At 39.4% G+C, this 24,680-nt stretch overlaps 1 protein-coding gene across 1 annotated transcript in view; it reads left to right on the plus strand.

Moving 5' to 3' along the window:
* Pard3b (par-3 family cell polarity regulator beta) overlaps positions 1-24,680 on the plus strand; it is a 993,910-nt gene that overhangs the window by 818,206 nt on the left and 151,024 nt on the right. Inside the window, 1 exon segment of the mRNA XM_036173329.1 lies at positions 12,499-12,801. Coding sequence (XP_036029222.1) covers positions 12,499-12,801 — 303 coding nt within the window.

Here is a 24,680-nt window from a genome sequence, read left to right on the forward strand (position 1 = left end):
AATAAGATTTTTAGAGAAAATGTCTACTGTACACCCAGTAGACAACATCACAGTATAAGCATAATTTTGATAGGCACTAGAAAATAAAAACCTTTGTGTGTCACTTTATGGTGATTTTAACTTTTCTGCTGTGGTTGGAAAATGAACCCACAATATCTCTGAGGTATGTCTGCACTAGCAGAACACAGGAGATACCCAAATGTCCAAGAGCACATGACTCGTTAAATAAGCAAAAGCTTTTAGCACATGGTGACTATTATGAAGTTTTTGTTTTAAAGCAGCAAATATCTATTGGTGCAAATGAAGTATTCTTCTGAATGTCTATGTGAAAAAGTATAATGTAGTTATATATATATGTACATATAGTATCCTAGCTTTTGTATAACAAAGGAATAAATATATAAACATGTCTGCTCAAAAAAACAAATACAGTTACTCTCTACTGCATAGATAGATAATGACAGCTGTGTAATTTATTTTGGTCTATTTAATTTAGAAAATGACACATTTAAGGCTGGGGAGATAGCTCGCTTGGTAAAGGGCTTTCTCTGCAAGTATGAGGACCTGGGTTTGGATCCTTTGCACCCAGGTAAAAGCCTAGCCCGGCAGCATGTGTCTGTATCCTCAGCACTAGTGTTGCAAGGGGTAGGAGAGTAGAAGCAGGCTGATCTCTGGAGCTCGGAGTTCTACTGGTCTAATTAATCAGTGAGTTCCAGGTTCAGTAAGAAACTAGGTCTCAAAAATAAGGTGGACAAGGCATGGAGGTATATGCCTTTAATGGCAACACCTAGGAGGCAGGGGCAGGTGTCCTAAGTTCAAGGTCAGCCTGGTGTACATATGGACTTCCAGGACAGTAAGAGTTACATGATGAGACCCTGTCTCAATAGTGGAACATGATAAATACATTCAAAATCAACCTTCAATCATACCCCACCACACATACATAAACACACGTGCACTCTGAAAAAACATATACTTATGTTTTACATATTTAGCAATAAAAGTCAAAGAGAAAGAAAGAAAAGAATAATCTCCTAAAGCTTAGATGCAAACCAAGTTGATAACCTAACAAAAACAAATTGGTTGCATAACCTCTTAGGAAAAGTAAATGAGTGATGTTAGAAACAGTTTTGACTGTTCATAGTATGATAGAAAAAATAGAGATTTTCTATCTCTATTTTAGAAAATAGAGCCAAGATAACACTATAAGCTTTAATAGCCTAGTGGTAATTGCTATAGTCTAAATGTTTGGGCACACACCCCTAACCCAACAACATTCCTATATTGAAACCTGATTGACAATATGATAATAATAGGGGTGACTGGGTAATAAGGGGGAAACCTTTCAAAACTAGATCAGCCCCTTAGAAGAGACACTGAAGCTGCCTTGCCTGTTTCAAGACACAGGATACAGTAAGAGGCCAGCAGTCTACATCTGAGAATAGGACCCTCCCCTGACCCTGCTAGGACCCAGATCTCAAACTCAAACCTGCAGATCTGTGGTTGATGAACAAGCCCATCTACATTATCAGATTGAGACAGTGGTGTGAGTATTGTTATTTTAAACTATACATATATTTAAAGTTTCATATATTATAATACAATTACATATATATCATATATACATATATAATACAATTCATACAAAACATAACACAATTATATATATTTATATAAATGCACAATTATATTAGTATAAAGAATCAAGATCTTTCATTTTAAAAAGAATATGTAGGTTTTTATTTATAATTAATTAAGATTTCTGCAACGTTAAATTTGGATGAGAATTATCAGTTCAAACATAATGATGATTTTTTAAAACTATGTGCTTCCAGACACGATGGTACTCAGGGTGGAGATGCCTCACAAAACTAAAAATAGATCTACTATATGATAAAGTTACATCCCACTCGGGTCTACACTCACAGGGCTCTGAGTCAGCACATCATGGAAAGACACATACATGCATATACATGTTTATAGCAGAACTACTCACAATAACTAGGCAACACAACTGGCATAGATGTGCATTGTCAGAGTAGTAGATAAAATGTGTCGTGTATGCATGATGGATTTTATTCAGTCATATGAAATCATGTCATTTGCAAGAAAACATATGGAAATGGGGATAATTATGCTAAATAAAATAAGCCAGACCCAGAAATTCAGATATTACTTGCTCTCTCTTGTATATATAAACTAGGCTTCATAATAATGAAATGTATGTACATGTATGCATATGTATATATATATATATATATATATATATATATATATATATATATATATATATGACATGAATGTATAAGGTAAGCTATTTAGGATGAGGAAAAGTTATGAAGGGAAGTTAAAGGGAAACAAGAAAGAGGATTGGAAGGAAGAAAGAAAAATAAATATTTCCGCATCTCATATGGAGAGCTAGATTTTGTGTATGTAAATACATATATACATATATAACACAGCTCTCCTGGCAGTAAGAGTATTTCAACAAAATCTAAATTTGTTGAGGGAAAGTTTCCTTTATGGAAGGATCGTGTGGGTATGTTAATAAACACACACACACACACACACACACACACACACACACACACACACACGGCATGAAGACATAGGGAGACTATTTGCAGGGAGGGAGGGGACAAGAGAAAGTGATGGGCAGTGAACAGAAACAAAGCACAGAGCTACATGAGTATGAAAATGTCGTAAGAAACTCGTTATTTTGGATGCTTGCTTTAGTAAGATAATAGTCATGAATAAATATATATATATATATATATATATATATTTACTTCCCAGCTCCACTCATAGAAAACTCTTGGCAGTGAGCATGCTTGAACCTAGACTGTGGGTTCACCCACCATTCATTACAAAAGAAAAGAGTGCTGGGGAACAGCTGCTTCCACATGGCACCATGAGATTTGGGGTGAACCTGAGGCTACTTGCTCGTCAGATACCAGCAAAGAAGTGATGGAAAGTAAAAGGGTCAGGACAGAAGGATGGGGCAACTGACGTGGAGTCGTCGCTGTGAACTAACTATGGGCAACATGTGCAATGAAGGGAGTGAGGAATGCATGTGATTAAAACCCTAAATACACTGTGTTCATGTGTCGTGGACTTCAGTAAAAGTTCACAATAATTCCACAACCCCTGTAATGGAAGACTCAGAAAAAAAATCTCTCATAACTCATTTGTCTCCATTGGAAGTACCCAGGGCACGTTCACTCCTTAATCTGGAAATCAGCAATTAAAAAACAAGAAAGAAAGAAGCATTTATGCTCATCTGCCTGCACTAGGAGCATTTCACTAAAATCAAAACCCCAATATTGAGGGCAATGTTTTCTTATAGAAGAATTATAGGTTATATACATAGTATTTATTTAAAAACAACCTTCCCAATTTTACAACCTGTCACGAAACAATTCAGCAAAGCTCATCAATGATTAAATGCAAAGGTGATCACAGAACTGCCCAGTGGACTCCAGTTTGCTCTCTTAGTCAGTAAAGTGAGAAAACCAGGCACTGGATGCATTTTATATATGTGCTACTATTTAAAGTGCATCCCTGGGATGCTATTTATCCTGTAGCAACATTTTCATGAATTGACATTGTAACAATACTGAGTTATCTTCAATGCCACTGTTGTCTGAGCTAATCTAAATACAATTGATTTTGATATACAGCATATATCCTATGGTCGTGGCAAATAAAACTGTAATTCAGGAAAACTTTATGATATTGAAATACATACTTTGAAGTACATATTGAACAGAACTACCTTCTGAGACAAGATGATTGGATGGTAAAGGAGTGAGTAAAATATTTCAGTTAAATAAGCGAGAAAAGCAATTTGTTTATAAGTCACTTATGAAAGGGAAACCTGGATTATCAGCCAGCTTTTTAGCAGTCACACTGTTGTACAAAATGGAGCCACATGTATATACTAAAGGAAAGACGACAAGCCAATAATTCAATCTGTCAAAAACAGCCTTAGGGTATAGAAAGCATATTTTTACCCACCCAAGAGATGCTCCCCAATGCATTCTTCTTGAGGAAGATACATCCATGAGTCTAAGGACTGTGGGTCTTTATTAAGCCTGATTATGTTTCTAGAATAAATATTAAGCTACTTGCTGTGTTAGTTTGACTGAGAATGGACCACATAGGTTCATATGTTTGAATGTTTGGCCCCCAGTTGGTGGAACTGCTTGAGAAGAATTGGAAGGTGTGGCCTTGTTGGAGGAGGTGTGTCACTGGGGGCAGGCTTTGAGGTTTCAAAAACCCACACTATTCCCAGTTAGCACTCCCCTCCTCATCCTCTTCTTCCTCTCTCTCCTTCTCCTATCTTCCCCCGACCCCACCCCATGTCTGTCTCATGGGTGTTGTTTCAACAGGTAAGCTCTCAGCTACTGCTCCATCGGTGTGCCTGCCTACTGCTCTACTGCCGTCATGCTCACCATGGACCAACCCTCTGAAACTCTAAGCAACCCCCCAGTAAACACTTTTTTAAGTTTCCATGGTCATGGTGTCTCATCACAGCAATGGAGGAGCAGCATGAGGCTAGTCATAACAATGGGCCATTTAGCTTTCATCATCTGCCTTTTTAAATAGCAGAATTTGTACTGTGGAGGAGAGGAGATACAGATGTGATGTAGATGTGGCTGTGTAGAGAGCACAGGGAGGCTGCTGTTTACAGCTGAGTGTGTCCCTCAAGACTTCATGGGTTGGACACTTGGGCCTCAATATGATAGTGTTGGATGGTGGATCTTTATGAAGACGAGCCTAGTGGAAGGTTCCTAAGTAAAATAGGGTCATGACCTCAGAAGGGATTATGAAACTCCAGCCTCTCACGCCTCCTGTTTCTGTATGTGGGCTCCTGTGTCTGTATGTGGTCTCCTGATTCTGTATGTGGCCTCCTAATTCTGTATGTGGTCTCCTGATTCTGTTTGTGGTCCCTGTGACACATGTTCCTATCACAATTGCCTGAGATGATGCACCCAAGGGGGCCCACATCAAAACCTGTGCCATGCTTAGACTCCAACCTGAGCTAGTTAAGCCTCTTTTCTCTACTGACAGAAAAATGAATTAATATAGACACCTTGTGTATTACTTACAAATAAGGATGCTCTATAAGAGTGTTTAATCTGAGGCTTTGTTTTGTAAAATGTCAGTATCTTTGTTTCATTTTATAATTAAAAATAAAAGAAGAATATTGAAGTCCACCAACATTGTTTTTTAATATTGAGCACATGTGTTAGATAAATCGTATTTGCTCATAAACTTTACTGGATGCATTCTTTTGTAGAGAGGAGATAACTCAAACCAGCCATCATATTCTATATCATATTTATAGCCCAATATTGAGTAAATAATGCATATCTTTTGCACATTCATAGGTGTCCCTCCCTCTAATTAAAGAACATAACACCATTTCCGTAATTTATATCGCAAATAACAAGTTCCTTCAAAACTCAGGCCACATGCCCTGCCCTTACAATTCTTACTCATAGTCCCCAGGCATGATGGACCCTTACCCCCTTTATGTACAGCTTTCTTTGCCATTGCATCATAATCACTTATACTTATGTCTTCCTGTAGATGAACCAGGGACCAAATATGGCGCTGTTTTCTTTGTAATATACATTGTAATTGGAGCAAATACTCAATGCATAAACAGCCAAAGAATTACCAGAAAAACTCACAAGACACACTGAAGTAGTTTACAGTCCAATTAGGTGGCAGAACGTCAAGAGCGAATCAATAAAGGGTGTTCATTTTGTTTTGTTTTTATAGACTTATTCCAACATGTGGAAATGGGGATGTTCTCCACTCAGAACAAAGGGCATGCTAGGGTATAAACACAACACATGGAAGCAGACTGGTTTGTGTAATCCACCCATCACTCCTCTCCAAAAGGAAGCCATTTAGTAACAGTTACGAGCAAATTTTACATGGCTTATATAATACAAATGTGTCTAATGCTTACAAAATTGGACCTGGTAAATGCTATACATGCTGTTGCATTTGTTTCCATTTGTAACTTTCATCTTTTATTATGAAATGAAACAAATGTACAGAAATTTACACAGAAATCAATGGATTGAAGGAATTTACAACTGTGTATTTCAGATAAATACAGTTTACTGAGCCTACACATATCAGAGAAGACAAAGCAGTGAAGACACTGTGAGACTATGATTGACAAGCTTAGTCCTCTACTAGAGAAGATTAGAGATCATTGACTAATGGAAACTGTTGACTAATGGAAATTGTTGACTAATGGAAATTGAGTACTTTTGGTAAAAGTAGTTGAACTGAAGGAACCAAACACAAATTCAGTTATCACGGACCATGACATAAATAAAACAGATGCCAATTAATAATACAGGTTGACCCACCAGATGAATAATTCTCTGATGGGGAGCTCCACTTGGTGAAGACTGTGGGGTTACAGACTGTGAATGACTACTTGATTCTGTCTGCAATTTTTCTCACATGCCACAACATTTCTTCCCTAAAAACAGGTATGGGTATTTTCCCCACTATATGTGTGTTTATCTTGTGAATATATTCCATATACTGGGCACACATATATCTGTGGATGGGCAGGAAGATGATCTCTTCTTAAGCTGTACAATTTTGATTAATAGAAATATTACTAGGATATTTTTCATAACTCAGACTGACATAGGAAAGTAACAGTATTCTTAGCTTTTACATATTAGCTAATTTTAGACCTCAATGCAAATACAAAATAGACTAGTTGCCCCTGGAAACAAATTGCATAAGGACAAGTTCCCAGGTATATGTTGCTGTACCAAGGTCAGACGTGAAAACAACTTTAGTGCCGGTTTTTCACTTGCAAAAGCCTGGCAGGTAACATAAGGACATAACTCCCTGTACAAATCCTCTCAGGAACTGACTTTCTGTATGTACTCCTAACCTCAGTTTATGAAAGAATATTCAAAGTTCACCCAACTAACTCTTTATTGTTTAAGTCCTGAATTTCAAGTCACTCTCTGTTGGGGAATGCTGACCACTTCAGTCAGTGTGACATTATAAATAAGCCTGAGAGAAACTGTGTGATTCCTTACATGCATTGGAAAGGCTCTTTCTCTTGTTGTTTACTCAAGAAATGCTATGTGACCCTGAAAATGCAAGTCATGTTTGTCTGGAGTTTTTGCTGTAGAGAGAGATGAGTATGTAGGAGAGAGGTGTAGATGTATAGAGATATGTGACTGTGCACAGAAGTGTGGTTGGATAGAAGAGAGAGGTATAGAGAGAAGGTATGTAGCTGTTGAGGAACGATGTGTGGATAGAAGAGAGAGCTGTGTAGATAAGATGTATAGGTATGTAGAGAGAGCTGTGGAGGAGAGAAATATGCAGGAGTGTAGAGAGAGATGTGTAGAAGAGAGCCTTGTAGAACAGAGATGTGTAACTCTGTAGAGAGAACAGAAGAAGAAAGAGAAAAGCTTGAGAATAATAAAGTGAATGACCTTCAGCGCATGTATGAGTCTTGTTGTCTCAGAGACAAGAGTAATCTCTAATTCCCACTCTGAAAGCATTCTGTTTACTACTCTGAGTGCAGTCCTGGGAGCGGGTCTCTTGGGCTGCTATATTCAGTGAATAGTAATTTGTCATAACTGAGATAACTTTCTTAAATACATATAAAAAATTCCAAAACACATAATTTAGAAAGGTTACACTAAAATGCATTTCTAGAAGCAACCACATTATGACTTTTCCATTTATTCTGCCAGACAATTCCATGCAGGACTGCCAGTGTATAATTTGAAAGTACCACATATACCTATATGCATATACCTCCACTGACACCTAACTTCCTTTTAGAATAGGAATACCATTATTCTGGGAATATTGATCTCCCACTAGTACTGCTGTTTTAGAAGGCTGTGGAACCTTTTAGGGGTGGACCTTAGTAGATGAACCTACTCCTAAGTGAGGTTGGCTCAGTGCTTGGTTTGGTTTGGATGGTCTGGATTTACCTTTACTCCTTCACTTTCCTTACCATTTCTTCCTCCCTCTGCTTTGTTTCCATGAGGTTTCCTCATAGCTGGGAGACTGCTTACAGGGCATTCAGCTCTCCCAAGCTGTTATAGCCCATTTTGAAGTTGGGTCCTCACAAAGACACCATCCCAAATCCTTTCCTGTCCTCAGACACTCTTTTACTAAGTAAAGTAATGCTGACTAGGCTCCTGCAGGCTTTCTTTTTCACTTCAGGGAAATATGTGCCCAGCTAAAAAAATATAAACATGTATTAGCTCTTGGCATAAACCCTGTTTAAGGCTGAATCTCAATTAAATTGCAAGGTGTGGGATTGTAGCCACTTCTAGCTCCATTAAAGATTAATCTCCCCTCCCTACTCCTTGATTGTGAAACGTTTCAGTGAAAACGGTGAACTAACCATACTTTCACCCGATCATTTGTTATCCACTGGAGACCCCCGTCTGACTGAGAATGTGGGGAATGCTCTTCAAGGAAGACTATTGTGTCAGCGTTCTGAGGAACTGACTTAAGTGCTAGGCTGGCTAGTTTTGTGTCAACTGGGAGAACTTAATTAAGAAAATGCCCCCACCAGGTGTCCTGTGGGTAAGCCTATGGTCCATTTTCTTAAATGCTGTTGGATATGGGAAGTTTCAGATCACTGTGGGCTAGTGGTCTTGGTGCTATAAGAAAGCTAACAGAGAAAGCCATGAGAAGGTAGCCAGGAAGCAGCCCTCTTCCCACGGCCTCTGCTTCAGTTCTTGCCTCCAGGTTCCTGCCTCCAGGTCCCTATCTTGACTTCTGTAGATGATGGACTATAAGCTATAAAATGGAATAAACACAACAAAAACCTTTTCTCCCTATATTGCTTTGGTGTCAGGACCAAAATTTGGGGGGGGGGGGTACCAAACATTCCTTGAAGGGAGGAGTGAGGATTGAGAAATAATAGATATGAAAAACAGAGATGTAGACAAAGAAAAAGACAGAGACACAGGATAGCTTTGGGAGGGCTCTGGGTCAATACCACAATCACCTCAAGTTTATTCCTAATGGGGTTTTTATATACCAGCAAGGAGAGAGCAAAAAGACCTCCCCCTTTCAAGGTCAAGGTACAAAGTACAAACAAGTGTAGACCCTCCCTTAATTTTCAAAACACCTGGTAACCACGCCTTACAACAAAGCATCTTTAATTAGGCCTTGAAGTATAAGACACCTGGTAATCATACATTTGACCAAAACATCCTATTCTGCAGCCTTGTGGGACAAAGCAAACTCAGACTCTCTGACCCTGAGTCAAGATGGAATAAGGCCACACTATGGAGTCTCTGTGGGCACCCAAACATTGGGTCATGGTGTTTTATCACAGCAGTAGAAACCCTAAGACAAGTGGGATATGATGACATGCCAAAATATCTTTGATTAATTAGACTGACATAGTCTAATGAAACTTTCTGCAGTTGTGGAATTTGTCCATGTCTTCATTGTCAGTACAGAAGCCACTGGCTATGTGTAACTATGAATCACTTGAATGAATTTATAAGATTTAAAAAATTAGTTTGATATTATCTTAATTAATTCAAATTTAAATTTATAGGGTCACATACAGCATATGGGTACCACAGTAAAAAGCAGATCTAGGCAATATAAAACATAAATACTGCACACGATAGCCAAGGAAATGGAAATTAAAAGGGGCAATCCAGAAATGTAATGGAAAGAGACAATGCTATTTTCAAAGAAAGAAAAGAAACATTTCAGTAGTTCAAAGGTAATGTGCTCAGGAAAATAGGGAATTCAGTGGTACTAGAAAAGTTAGGCTATTCTGAAATTCAGGTATTTTAACAGGTTGAGTTTCCAGTGGTAAGGAGAATCACAAGTAGAAACAACCAGAAACAATTAGAATTTCAAACTGCATGGGGTGGATGTGGGTCAGAGCAAGACAAATGAACTTTTTTTTGACACTGTCCTGAGAGAGTCTCCTCAGCTGCTATGTGCCCCCTTTCCGAGACTGCCTCATCCTCCCCCACATGGAGAGACCCTGATATATGGCATAATAATGATGGTGCAGAGAAATTACTATTTCACCTACTGAGTGATTAATATGAAATTAGTTGCTGCCACCCTCAGTAGTGCAGAGGAGATCGAGGAAGAATTGGTTTTGTTTTAGCAAAGAAAAATACAAGATCCAACACTGCTTGACATACATGGAGAACTTTTTCATCTACAAATCTCTACACACTTAGCAAGCTTAACTAATTTGAAAACCTCAAAGAAAGACAGAGATGGAGTAAGAAACACAGAGCCCAGTGTTCTATTTCTGCTATTTTAGAAAAATCAGGCTTGGTATTTTCCTTTTCCATTAATACACAAGTGTAGCCCCATGCTGCAGCCAGGAGGTATTTGTCTTTCTACTGGCCGATTTCTCTCAAGGCATCACACTTATGAGGGAGAGGAAACATACAGATTCCCACCCTTGGACTTTCCTGGTGCCTTTTACCTTATTTACAATGGAAATCCATCCCTACCCTTGTAGTACAGGAAGCATTCTCTGATAAACCAGTCTGTACCATCCCTTGCAAAATGATAAATCTTGGCATGATGCCCATTTTGGGCTGTCTCAAATTTCAGTGGAGCAGGCTGTCTTCTTTATCAAAAATTATTCAGAAGAAACACCCATGAATCTGGGACTAACATGCATGGAAAGGAGATAGGCAAGGCCCTTTAATGGTGCCCTCCTGCGTAATCTTTTCATCTTAATTCAGAATCTCTCAGAGACTCAAACTGCCTTATGCAAAAAGCACAAATCCTTCCCATTATTTATACATCAGGTATAGTTTTAGCTTAGTCAAAACAGATATGCAATAATGTATCCTGGCATTTATTTTTATCTGTTGTGACCCCCGAGGTAGATGCTGTTTTTCCATCCTATGCTACTTTCTAATTGTTTTTATTTTGTTGGTTTTTCTTTCTCTTGCCCAATTCCTTCTCCTTTCTACTGGGAAAAAAAAAATACCTAAAATACAAACACTGTCCTGTCACAAGAAAAAAAAAAATACTTTGAAATATCTCGGCTTCTAAAGATTTTGACAAAGGGTATAATGTTTGGAAAATGAAAACAGCTGCCACATCAAAAACAACTGTATTTGTTTGAAGGAAAGTTAATGGGGGCGTTGGGTTTTGTTATGACTGGTCCAGGACTTCTGTCTGTATCTCCAGGGAAACATAGACCTTTCACTGCTAGCCATAACCCTCTTACCTTCTCTGAGTCCTGGACATCATTCTTCCTTTCCTTTTTTCATTTTTTCGAGACAGGGTTTCTCTGTGTAGCCTTGGAGCCTTTCCTGGAACTCATTCTGTAGCCCAGGCTGGCCTCAAACTCTCAGAGATCCACCTGCCTCTGCCTCTGCCTCCCGAGTGCTAGGATTACAGGCGTGCGCCACCACCCTTGGCCTGAACATCTCTTTAGATACCCGAGTCAGGATCCTCTTACTCTCTCATCCTATATAGACGACATCTTGTAGTCTCCAGGGTAAAAGGTTAAAGGGCCACCTTATGCCATCACCGCTGTCAAATAGGATGTTCTCATGAGTTTTCTGTCTTAGTATACTAGTGGGAGTTGAAGAGAACCAATCTAATGGTCTCCAGATAAATTCTCACAATTCAGGTGGGTATAGAATCCACATAAATATATTTTCTGCTCCATGAATAGCATCCACATAAATTTATTTTCTGCTCCATCCCCAGTAGTCTACATATTGTCACTGGCTAGCAGTAACATTCGGCGCTATACTTAAAGCTTTAGGGCTATGGAGTTCTGCCAGTAATGAAGTTTAATTCACTTATATGTGCCAATTCATCTCTGTCACAAGCCTATTAATTTCTTCATTATTTTACTCTGTCCCTAGCCCTTGTACAGTGAGGCACAATGATCCCCATTTATGTAACCAAAAAATGGACTTGGAGTCTCTTATAAATTAGCTTCAATTCTGCTGCTTTTAGTGACCAGACAATCTCTGTATTTCTTTTTCATATTTAAATCAATTTTTAAACTCTTCTTTAGAAGAATACACTGAAACTCTGGAGTACTAAAGAGTGAAGTCATATCAGAAGTGTAGGATTCTGATGGGCTCTTTCCCATGCAGGCTTGTCCCAAGAAAGGCCTTCATGGCATCTCTTCTGAGGTGTACTATTGCCACAGCACAGCTCCTTTGTAGGGAGGGACTGCTGTCAGCCCAGTCCTCAGTCAGAGATGTGTCAGAATACCTATAGCATTGCTATCAAAGTGAGGACTCTGTGACAAATAAAGGTCATGGATTTGAAATGAATCCTCTTATGCTGTTGGCATTTCTACATGGCGTGATCTTGAATGCACAGGGAGGTGACAGCCAAGCAGTTAGCAAGAGTTAACAGAGATTCCAGAGACGGTTGAGACAGTTCCATTGTTTCAGCATCTGAAATTCACATTAGGTTATCTGTATCTTGTTCTATATTTTTCAGGATCGGAGCGAAACATCAGGAGCTAAGGGAAAGGCAGGCAAGAGGTCTTGTTGATTATGCCACTGGAGCAATTGGATCAGTGCATGATATGGACGATGATGAAATGGACCCCAATTATGCCAGAGTGAACCACTTTCGGGAGCAAGGCACATCAGCAAATGTCTTTAGATCTCCATCTCCCCCTCGAGCTGGATCACTTGCTTACCCTCGGGATGGACGTCCACTATCTCCAGACAGAGACCACTTAGAGGGTCTTTATGCCAAGGTCAACAAGCCATATCATCCTCCAGCCCTAGCTGACAGGTAATATTAGTGAATGATGAATGCAGTTTTAATTCAGTAAGTTTCAAATCATCTCTACTGCTGAAGCAAATAAAAATGTATCCTTTCAATCTATTAAAACTGAAATGACATGGTGCCCTAGACAAGTGTTCCACTTTGACCTACCAGTAAAATATCAATCATCGAAAATAAAACAATAGCTAGTTATAAAGTGGCATGCATGGATGGTATCAGTAGAGTGCATGGCACAAGAGGAACAATCTTTGCAGAAATACAGTGGCAGAGAACTAATGATAAAGACTTGGAAGACATACTGTCTTTTGTCCCAAGAGCCCAAATGTAAAACACATATTCAAGAAGATAGCATGAAACTTAGAGGCAGGGAGTCGGAAAAAGGAAAATGGCTTCCAAGTAGGTGTAATTGGAGTGGGATTATAGATAACTACTGCAGTGTAGAAGACTTTGAAAAATAAGATTGGGATTTTATACTCAAGGAAAACTAAACTGCCTGGCTATTCACTGATGAGCAGAGGTGGGACATGAGACAATCTTGGTCCTAGGAGTTTGATGAAGTAGAGAAAGATAGGACATGACCTATAGGTTTAGGAGCAAGGGGAAGAGATATTGGGAGCATCTGTCAGAAGCAAATAAGGAACAAGATGACTCCAACCACACCTCTTGCCCAAAGAAAAATGTCCTGTCTTGGGAAAGGATGGCCTAAAAGAACTTCGGTCCGTATGCATTGTCGGGAGACCTTGGAGTCCCACATTCCGGGTTGATGGACCGTGCTCTACTATGACTGCTACTGCTTGAAAACTGTAGGGAGGAGGTGCAGAAGAGTGCACAAGAAGCTCTCATTCGAGATGGAAGAAAAAGACTCATTTTCCAGATTTCTTAGGGTTCTGACAACCACTGGGTCCCTAGCAGTAACCAGCTTTTGTGTGATAGCATGATACATTGCATATGTTTACCGTTTACACATTTCCCCAGCTGGGTGATATTATGCACTTTCAATTAGGTTGGGGAGAGGAAGGGAAATCATGGCATTTTTATGCAGACTGTAAAGTGTAGCTTCACAAGACTGATTACCTTTCAGAACCTTTCCAATAACCAAGAGGGAAACGAGGAGCAATTTTTAATCCTTACTGTCAAGCTTCCAGGTTGATAATATTAAAGAAAGATGGTCAAGTTTTTCGTTAAGGACAAAATGAAAATATAAATTCCTATGACTGTGTGATACGGCCATCATAAGTAAATTGCTAATTCCAAGGATTGATTAAGAGCTGGGCTTTTTCTCTCCAGCCTTCACGTAGGGTTGAATTTTATCATGTAAATAATAATACTATAGTAGAGTCTATTCTAGGCTAAAGCATAGTCAATCTTCCTTTCTCTAAGTCAGAAAAGGCTTCATAGGAATCCTCTTTGCATATATCAGATAGAACACCAGCACATAAAGACTGTATTTCTCAGACCTTCCCTAGCTGCTGTGGCCCAACGCTAGTTCCATGGGAATAAATGTGAGGCATTCTGAAAGAAGAGATTTACACCAAAACCACATGCAGAACTAAACCACAGAAACAGGTTTGTTTTTTTTTTTTTTTTTTTAGTGTAGTCTTTTCATTTTTGCCTGATATGTTAATATGTATTGTTGGGCTCCAAGATTACTATATAACCAGAACTCATCATACCCAGAATATTTGTCACCTAAAGTGACACTATATTTTTCTAAGACTCCAGATTGCTTAGATTCCTATCTCTGTGACAAAATCCATGAGATCCGACAACCCAGAAGAAGAAATCTTTATGTTTGTATGTGGTTTTCTGGGTCTCAGTCTGAGCCACAGTCACTTAGCCAAGCTGTTTCTGGGCTCCACATCATGATGCAGAGAATGTGTTGGGAGAACCATATTCATCTTGTGACTGCCAGAGGCAGAGAGGGTCTGGGGAGAGGATCAGGAATGTAATTAGCCCTTCAGAGTTGCACCCTTTATGATGCTTAATATTGATTGTGAACTGGACAAGGTCTAGAATCTGGACGTATCTAGGATGGAGTCTCTAAATTGGCCTAATTGAGGTAAGAGGACCCATGCTAGAGTAGGCATCAGCAAGTATGTCGTGGGCCAGAATCCCATATAAAATTTTAAAAGGGAGGGGCAAGCTGAACAACCATGTTTATCTCTCTGTGCTTCCTCGTGATGTGACCAGCTGTTTGGATTTCTGTCTCATCATCTTTCCACCATGATAGACTGACCAAACCCTTGGACTGTCAGCCTAAAGAAATTCTTCCCCCGTTTAAGTTGCTTCTTGCCAGATATCTGGTCACAGCCAAGGGAAGAATGACAGATGTCCCCCGGAGCCTTACATCCTCAAACTTGGCTTCACTTCTGAACATCTATGACCTAATCAACAGATTAACCCACTTACAACATGGCCATCTCTCTGTGGCCCCTGCTACACACACTGCTGTACTGGGACCAACCAAGCCTTCAATACTGAATCCATAGAGGAAATTTTTAGTTCGAAACCTTAATACACATGTGTACACACTGTTCTAAGTTAATTTTTACCCATGTAGGTAAACCAGGAAAGAAACCTCATTGGATAATGTTAAAGACAGCAACTATAAAATGCTGCCAAAAAAATCATTTATTTACTGCCAAGCCCAGACATCTATATGAGTAATGGAGTCTTAATTTTGGCTCTGGCCTCCTTGTGTTAATAAATGCTCCAAATCTGCCTTCTGCAGAGCTTTTTAGACAGCTGTTAAATTTTTGGACAGCAGATCAAAGAATAACTCTTTTTACCCAGAATTGTCTTGATTCTGCTCTTATCTTTAATTATATTTAAAGTCTGCTCTGTTCCTATTTCTTGAAGTCTTAAAGCAAGCAATTTTGCCTTGATGCATAGTAAGCACTAGATAATAGTAGCTATTATCATCATGGTTACTGTTATGACCACTCATACTGTCCTGTAGCAATGAAATTCGGGGCCCACGTACATCTCAGATTTCCTTTGGGCGATATTCCAAGCAATGTCTCCAAGCAGACAGTATGAGTTCTAAACCTACCTTATCTTAAAGCAAAAGGCCTATCACTTACCCACCTATCTGTTCAATCATTCTTCATTCAATAAGCATTTATTTGGCACCTACTGTGTTCTAGATAGTGTAGAAAGTGCCAGGGAAGCTGGGAAGATGATCATGACATATTGAGGATTAAAGGAGATCCTTTGCTATTCAGTAGGAATCCAAGACATATGGAAATGGAGAGTTGTAGTATCCAATAATAAAGGTGAAGGCTTTACTTTCTCATTTGGGCTACATGCAAGAGTCTTCCTAAAGCAAGTGATGGTGGAGCTGGCTGAGTGGAAGGGATCCTTATGCATGGATCAGGTACAATAGGATAACTGTTTTCCCTTACAAAACAATCAAGTGTGTACGGGGATCACGTTGCTAGAAAGAGCATGCGTTTAAGGAAATGCAGAAATGCCCAGAACATTGCATGTGGTGAGGAAGGAATGTGAAGAGTGAGGATGCATAGCACATTGAAGTCGTCGTGTGAGTGAATAGGTCGAGTCTCATGTGGATAGTCATTTGTTCATAGTAACTGCCCAGAAGTAGTAAGAGCATCCTACAGCTAACTCAGGCTCCAGAAATCTGGGTGGCAGCATGTGTACAGTGGAGAGTGGTGCATGTCCCAATCCTGCGGCCAATGTCATGATTGTGTCCACAGAGGTCAAAAGAATGAAGCCCGCAAAGAGAATGTGGCCGCTAACAGGTCATTGGCTAACTGAACGAGGACAGTGTCAGTAGGTCAGTAGCTTAGTAGGAGCCGAGGTCACTTACGATGAAAATTGGTGAGGCAGTCAGAATGTAGACAGCAAGCCTCATGGTAATGAGAAAGCAGAGTTGTGGGGTGGGAAAGACTGTCTTTGAAGTCGGGTCTAGGATGGTGCTTCAGCGCTAGCTGGCAAAGTCACCTCATGGAAATGCTGCCGGAAATGAGACTGAAGGAGTGTGAGTAACTTGGCCCCAAGTTAGGATGTCATTGCAGACCTCTCTGTGCCACGTTCTTTTCCCTAAGCCACCCTGTCACTTAGACATACCTTCTCCCTTCCTAGTACCGTATGCAGATAAAGTGGCTCAGTTTGGGTTCTTAACGTGTTAATGGTATGTTAAACCATGACTTCTGGAATGGGGCTGATCTGGGTCCAGTTCCTGTCCAGATTACTACTGCATGAACTTCAGTAAAATATCTTTCCCAAGATGCCATGTCTCATCCTCACGCACGCAATGCAGCAAATACTTACAGAGCATCTACCCAGGGCCTGGACTGGCAACCAGTCCTGAGCTCCTCGAGGATTGAGGGAAAATGGTACATTTGCTGCTGTACGTTAAAGACGCATAGATCTTAACAAAGGCAGTGGTGGGCACATGGTAGTTACCACAGCTGGGCTGTCGGGTTCCTGAATGGGGAAGTATAGGTGCAGGGCAGAGTGACAGGAAGTGTGGCACGTGAGAGCAGGGCTTCTCAACTCCTCTCAGAATAACTCTTTGACATCCAAGATTTTTATGTGACCCCCCAGCATGTAAGTAATAAAATACATACACAAGTGAAATACTAACTGATAATATATCCTAAATAAGTTTAAGATGATTCCTTATGTATAATTTTACCGGGCATTAAAAATGGAAGCAGATGTGCATGCTAATGAGATGGATGCTTGTTTATTTTACATAAAGATTTAAATCCTGGCTGAGTATTTGATGCTATAAGACATAAAGCATCTTCAAAGTTTTTCAAAATTGATCAATACTTTGATTTTATGATCATCAATGCTGAGACACCACTTCACATAAATGCATAGCACAAAATGACAGAAGTATGCTTAGGGCCCCTTTTTAAATGGTTGGAAATTCTGTGCTCATCACAGGCCAGAATTTATATAATGATTTTTTTCTGTGAAATTCAAGTTAGCAACTCTAACATCAATTTTTTCAAATCAAACATTCCAACAAAATACAGTTGAAAGATACATGAATTTGATATTTACATGCTGAGAACTGATGGTAAGAAAACATTAAAAGTCTGAGTTTTCCATAGTCATGTAGGGGTAGTAAAATTATTGCAGTCTGTAGCATCCGGTACTCTCAAATCTGAGCCAAGGTATAGTGTTCCTTGTAGGTGGCATGTGCATGGTAAAGTGTTTATGTTATGTGTTCAGGGCCAAGGCTGCAGGGAAGGTGGGGGATAGCATGGGTAAGTGCTGCCAGTACACCACAAATGGATTATGTGCTCATCATGCATCCAGAGACCTTTTACTGTTGCCTTTTTTTTTTGCAATCTTTATATTCATTTATGACCTCTTAGGGGGTTATGACTCACAGTATAAGAAACTGGTTATCTAGAAATCACATCTTTTGACCCTGGGTCAGCAGGATGAGGCATTCATTCTCACGATGAGTGAAATTAGGGGATAGCTGTGGGAGGAAGAGCTTGCCAAGGGTTTATACATGAGGTGGAATCCTGGCATCCCATAAGGTGATCAGTAACAGAGCATTCTTACCTCTCTATAAGATGGAAGCTTGTTACCATGATGCTTCAAATGCTGAGATGGTTAAAAACAATGTAGTTTCTGATTAAGCTTTCCTCTGTATAAAAATGTATCTGATACTGTATCTGTGCTCAAAACTGGCACAAACAAGCATACAGAAGGCATGACCCATTGCCCTAGGGTCACTGAGCAATCATTTCTTCAATATAAACTCCAGCTATTTTAGTCCTGCCTCATAATCCATGCCTGTACCCTCTTGGCGACTGGTTCCACAGATACACTCAAGTCTACGGAGTTTATGATCACTATGTTAATCATGGTGTACACAACTGGACACCATCGTTCAATGCATCAGAAGCAGAGGATTTTGTATTCCTTGGCCTCAGTCTTTTATATTTATTAATGTGACCTAACCTTGCACATCAGCTACAGTTTCTACCGTATGTTATACTATTTTATCTGAAACTCCTAGGCTTTTCCATTTGCATTATTGTTTCAGTTTATTTTCGGCTATTGTAATAAACTATGACCAAAATTGGAGAGAGAGTTCATTTCAGCTTGCATCTAGAAGGAACTTCAGGACAGGAACTTGAAAATAGGAGCTGAAACAGAAGCCTTGGAAGAATGCTGCTTGCTGGCTTGCTCTTCCTCACTTACTCTGTCTGCTTTCTTGGACAACCCAGGACCACCTGCCCAGGGGTGGACCTGCCCACAGTGGGCTGAACTCTTCCACATCAATCATTAGTGAAGACAGTACCCCCACAGACTTGTCAACAGGCCAATATTATGGAAGCATTTTCTCCATTAAAATTCCCTCTTCCCACCTGACTCTAACTTGCGTCAAGTTGACAAACCACTCTCTGTGACAATTGTCAAGCTATGTATTGTTGAATCTTGTATTTATAGAATGGCATTTTTATTGGAGGATATTTTTGTATCCAAGCTAAAAATATACTATACTTGTTAGGATTAAAGCCATGCATGGCGACATACATCCCTAATCCTAATAAATCCACTGCTGAGGCAGGAAAATCATGTTTGAGTCTAGGCTGGGCTACATAGTGACACCCTATCTCACAATCCCCCCAAAAAAATGTACTTATTAGTTTTAGCTCATTGTTATCATCCATAAAAATACTCTCTTTTTTTGTTCAAAATATTAGCTATGCTTCATAGGTTAGTTTTGTCACTCTCATATTTAATCATTGTGACTCAACTATGTCATTGATAAGATCATTGATCAGTGTCAAATATAATCCTTGTAATTCATTACTCGAGACATTCATTAATCAGCTCTCTGTGGGATCTTCACTTAGCTATTAATTTAGTTGACTGGTGTGTAGTTTACACTCTCCATTTCAACTGGAAGCATTGAAAACCTCTGACTTACTTTGATATGCCCCATGCTTGGAAGTCACTCCATTTACCTTCTCTTAACCTAAGCAAGAAAGGAAACCATGTATTCTTAGTGAATCATAAAGGAATTAATTTCTCTAACAGATCATCCAAATAATGTATAGATTTAGATTTATTTATAAGATTGTATGTGATCCAATAACACTGGATTCTTTGTATTTGCTTACTAAATGTTTCTTGGCTAACATATGACAACTATGAAATTAAAGTGGTAAATAGCAGGGGACACCCCAGTCATCCAGGTAAGTGGCCTCAGTGCTCCAGCATGTATTGACAAGTGCTTTGCAGAAACTTTTATTAAGCATCTATTACATTCCAGAGCTCATACAAGAGATTTTAGAAGTCCTAACCCTCAAGAAACTCAATCTAATGGCTGAATATGTCTCATAAACAAACAAACAATATGATGACAGTATAGTGTAAATAGAATCCATTGTAAAAAGAATCTTTAAATTATAGTGCATTCAATTGTTGCTAGAATTTTCTCGAGTCCCGCGGCCACTCAAACCAAACCAAGTAAACACACTGAGACTTATATTGTTTACAAACTGTATGGCCATGGCAGGCTTCTTGCTATCTAGTTCTTCTATCTTAAACTAACCTATTTCTATTAGTCTATAAGTTGCCACGTGGCTTGTGGCTTACTGGTATCTTACATCTTGCTTCTCATGGCGGTGGCTGGCAGCATCTTCCTGCCTCAGCCTTCCACTTCCCAGAATTCTCCTCTCTCCTTGTCCTGCCTATACTTCCTGCCTGGCTACTGGCCAATCAGTGTTTTATTTATTAACCAATCAGAGCAACACATTTAACATACAGAACATCCGACAGCATTCAATTTTAGAAAGACCTGAGGCTTTGGGGCCTTCCTGTGACATTGGTTCAAATGGATCAATTTTTCAAAAACTTAAGTTTTAGAACTGTAAAATGAAGAGAAGGATATACCCTGTGTCCAGTGGGCTGTCTATGACTTAAGTGAAATAAGCCCATTGCTTGCCTCAATAAACATCAACTATACATCTCAGGAAAGCTTTTATACAATAACATTGGACCATATAACACAATAGGCTAAACTGAGAAGGTCAGTGAATTAAACACAACTGTTTATGAAGGTTATTACTGTATCTTGCTGTTGACCCTTGAAGTCATGCATCTCACTTAGAACCTGATGGATTCCATTTGTTCCATGGTCATATGACTGAAAGTTAATCCTGCCTTCAACTCTAACTCTTGCTGGTATATTATAATCATCAGAAACAAAAAAGTAGAAAGAGAAAGGTGAGAGGATAATACACAAAACAACCAGAAAACATCCCAGATTCTGTGAGATTTGTCATATCATTTGCATAAATGAATAATGTAGTTGTTGAACAGTGGGATACTTGGTAGTTATCTTTTTCAAACCATAGCTCGTTAGATATTCCTAACCTAGTCATCAGAATGAAGGTTATCTTCCTTCCATGTCACTTGAATGTCCAGTATCCACATACTGAGCTAGCCCAATTTCTATGGGCCCTGGAAGAGCTGTCAATAACACAATATATGAAATCACATCTTTTTACTATAAAACTAGAAAACTGAATGGATAGATTTGTGTTTCCCATTCCTGTGGCCCTGGCCTCTTCACATGGCCTCTATTCATCTTCTTCCTTGCCTTCAGTTTGGGGAAGACTTGAAGCTGTGGTCAGGGCTTCCTGAGGGTGGGTTTCATCTTTATGTTGCATCATAATTCTAGGATAGTCTCATGTCTATTCTCTGAGAAGAAAGATTTGAAAGGGTTGAATAGCCAATGAAATACTCTAAGCAAGTTGATCCCTTTGTTAAAAAAAAAATTCCCGGTCTCTAGGAACTTCACATTGGCAAAGATTAAAGGGTCATATCTATAGGCAAGAGAATGTTGAAGAATAGTGGAGTCGTGTTTCTTTATCTTTTCAGTGAATGAAGTCAAAAGAGAAAGGAGTTCCACGTAGCTTTTCTAGATCACCCATGGAATCTGTCACAATCCGATCAACTCCAGATGACTTATTTCTTTTCCCCGTCCTCTCCTCTTGAATAATGCAAGTATATTCTTACTAACATCGCATGGGAGGTTTTCCTCAGCAGCAGCTTGTAGCCCCTGTCTAGTTCAGGCAGAAGTATTGCAGTCTGAGTAACTTCTGCTGTTACTTACCTAAAGTACTGGGTAGTTGTCTTCTCGCTTTTGGCAATCACTGAAAATTTTGTTTTGGGAAATTCTCCAAGAAGAGTGAAGATGGATATGGAAGGTATTACCAGGCTCCATAGCCAGGTGGGAACAGCTGGGAGGGAACATATCACGTGTTCCTGGGGCAATGTAGGATAATTGATATCTCTTGTCACAACAGTGTATTAATTGCAGAGATCCTGCATTTCACTAAGCTGTGCTCTGTCACAGACAGCTCACAGGAGACTGATGTTTGTTCCCAGTCTCCTCCCTAGTGATTTTTCCAGTTAATTTTATTTCAGTCTCACAGTATTTCAGATCTTCCTTCTGACTCATACCTTCATGAAACTGTGTGTGGGATCTGAACAGTGAATACAGTAATTTCTTAGAGATGTAGTTTTTTTTTTTTTTTTTCTCTCCTACAAACAGAGCCAAAGCCATCATCTCATTTCACTTCAGGAATCCCAGTGATAAATGCTATTTCCATGGAGATTTAACTCATCAGTTGAATGAAGCAATCAGATCCCCACCCCCTCCCCAGAACATAATGCCATTCAGGTTTAAGTGACTTTTAGACAATAATGAGAAATCTCTTAATGAAAGAATCTCTGTGGCCAGATAACTGCTAAGAATAACTGATATATCATTAACTCTACTTTCCTCCACCCCTTCTCTGTTTAAAACTCAATGTTCTCATTCATTTCCCTGTGTCCTGAGAGCCCTGCTCTTAGGACAGTGCTACTGATAACAGACAGACTAAATCATCAGTCTTCAGGAATGGGAGGTGTAGACAGCCTTCCAAGAAGGAGGGTTGACACACAATGATGGTCCATTCTAAGACCACCTCCCATCCTAACCCCAGATAAATAAGCATGTCCAAGGAACACTCTACCCTGATTGTTAAAACTATTGTGCATTTACTCACTTAAATGTTTTTCAAATAAATGGCTTGAACTTTGGAATCTTTTCATCTAGCTAAGTCTCTTTACTCAGAGGAGATTAAAGGGTGTGCATAGGCTATCCTCAGTGAAACATAAAACAGCATGAATGGAATAGAGAGGAAGAGCTCCTACTCTGTAGAAAGGATGCTAAATGTATATAAAAAACAGTCATGTTCTTCCTTGGCTATCAGACAGCACTCCCTCCCTCCCTCCCTCATTCATTCATTCCATAAATTCTGAGATGCCTGTTATATACTAAACACTGTGTTCAAGGCTGTGAAGATGCAGAAGTGGATCAGAAGCTTTGAACTTCGTCTCTTTTTCCAGCAGAGCTAGACTGCTCCTGATCTGCCGCCGTTACAGCAAGCCCCTTGTGACCTGTGGTTTACATTCATCTATCAGGCTAAGCCACATACCTTTTCATTACACAGTCTTTGCTGATGCTAAGGACAGATTTCAAAGTAGCCTCTTTACAATTTCTGGATTTAATGCAGTGTGTAATCAAGAATAGGCCATTGTTAGGTCAATTACTTTGCTGTATTTATCTTTTCAAACAATAAATAATCAGCAGGATAAAAGGGGGCAGTAAAAGAGAGTTTTAATGCTAGTACTCATAAATATCCAACATCTTAAAGAGATGTCTTAATATTTGTATGTGGTGGAATCCCTTCCCCTCTGGAGAGAGCCTGGCTCAGGGCTGATATGAAGCCATACAGAAACAGTATTCCTGAGTCATTGCATTGTACAGGCTCACAAGCAATCCTGAGCAAGCCTCGGGTATCCCTCAAATGTGCCCAATACTCAAACTCTCAGTTCTCAAATTACCAATACCTGTGTGTTCATGCCTAAGAAGGACACTTTTTGGTGCCTACTCAGTGGACTTACTATGTCAAGTTTAGTAGAGGACCCCAGGCTCTTCCTTAGACCAAAGCCTGACCAGATCGCCTGATAGTATTATTTCCCTCTGTTAGATTCTTCATGGAAGTACAAGACTGGAAGACACTGTTGACACCAGAAGCAAAAAAAAAAAAAAAAAAAAAAAAAAAAAAAAAAAAAAAAAAAAAAAAAACCCACAATTGTGTTCTAGAGAAGTTTAGTCCCAAAGTCAGATATAAAGCAAGAATAGCTCACAGGCAACCTTGCTCTGAGATCTCTGAAAGCGTGCTGTAGGTGTAGTGAGCATGATATCAATGGAACTTCTATCAGTTGTTATTTACTTTTCACTTTTAGACATGGACAAGTGTGGGCATGGAAGGGGAACCTGTGTACAAGAGAGAAGTTAAGATGCTGAACATAGATCCTGAAGCTGAAACTTATTTGGGGGGACTGGCCCTGCTACTCAGCATGAGTGTAACTTTAAACAAATCACTTACCTTCTATTTCTTGATGGCCATGTCTATAAATGGGCATAAGTACAGTATCTACAAGAGAATGCTATTCCTAGGATTTCAATGTGTTTGCATATACAAGTAGGGTATATCTTTGTGTAGTTAATAAGCAGCATCTTTACATGAAACAATCCCTGAGAATTGTATACCATTCTGTCATTAAAATTATTATTAATTCCATAGAAGCTAGCATAGTGACAGATGCCTCCAGTTACAGCACTTGGAAGGGTGAGGCACAGAGGTCATGACTGAGGCCCTCTAGGGCTGCATAGGCAAGACATTTTCATAAAAATACTGTTTTTAAATTCCCTTGTTGGTCTTTAATGATGACTTGAAGTTGGGAGAAGTTTATTATGCCTTTCACTGTTTTTTTTTCCAATGACTCTATCTTGTATAATTCCAGCAAAATATCAAAAGAAAGAA

The sequence above is a fragment of the Onychomys torridus genome, chromosome 23, assembly GCF_903995425.1.
Source record: "Onychomys torridus chromosome 23, mOncTor1.1, whole genome shotgun sequence".
NCBI lineage: Eukaryota > Metazoa > Chordata > Mammalia > Rodentia > Cricetidae > Onychomys > Onychomys torridus.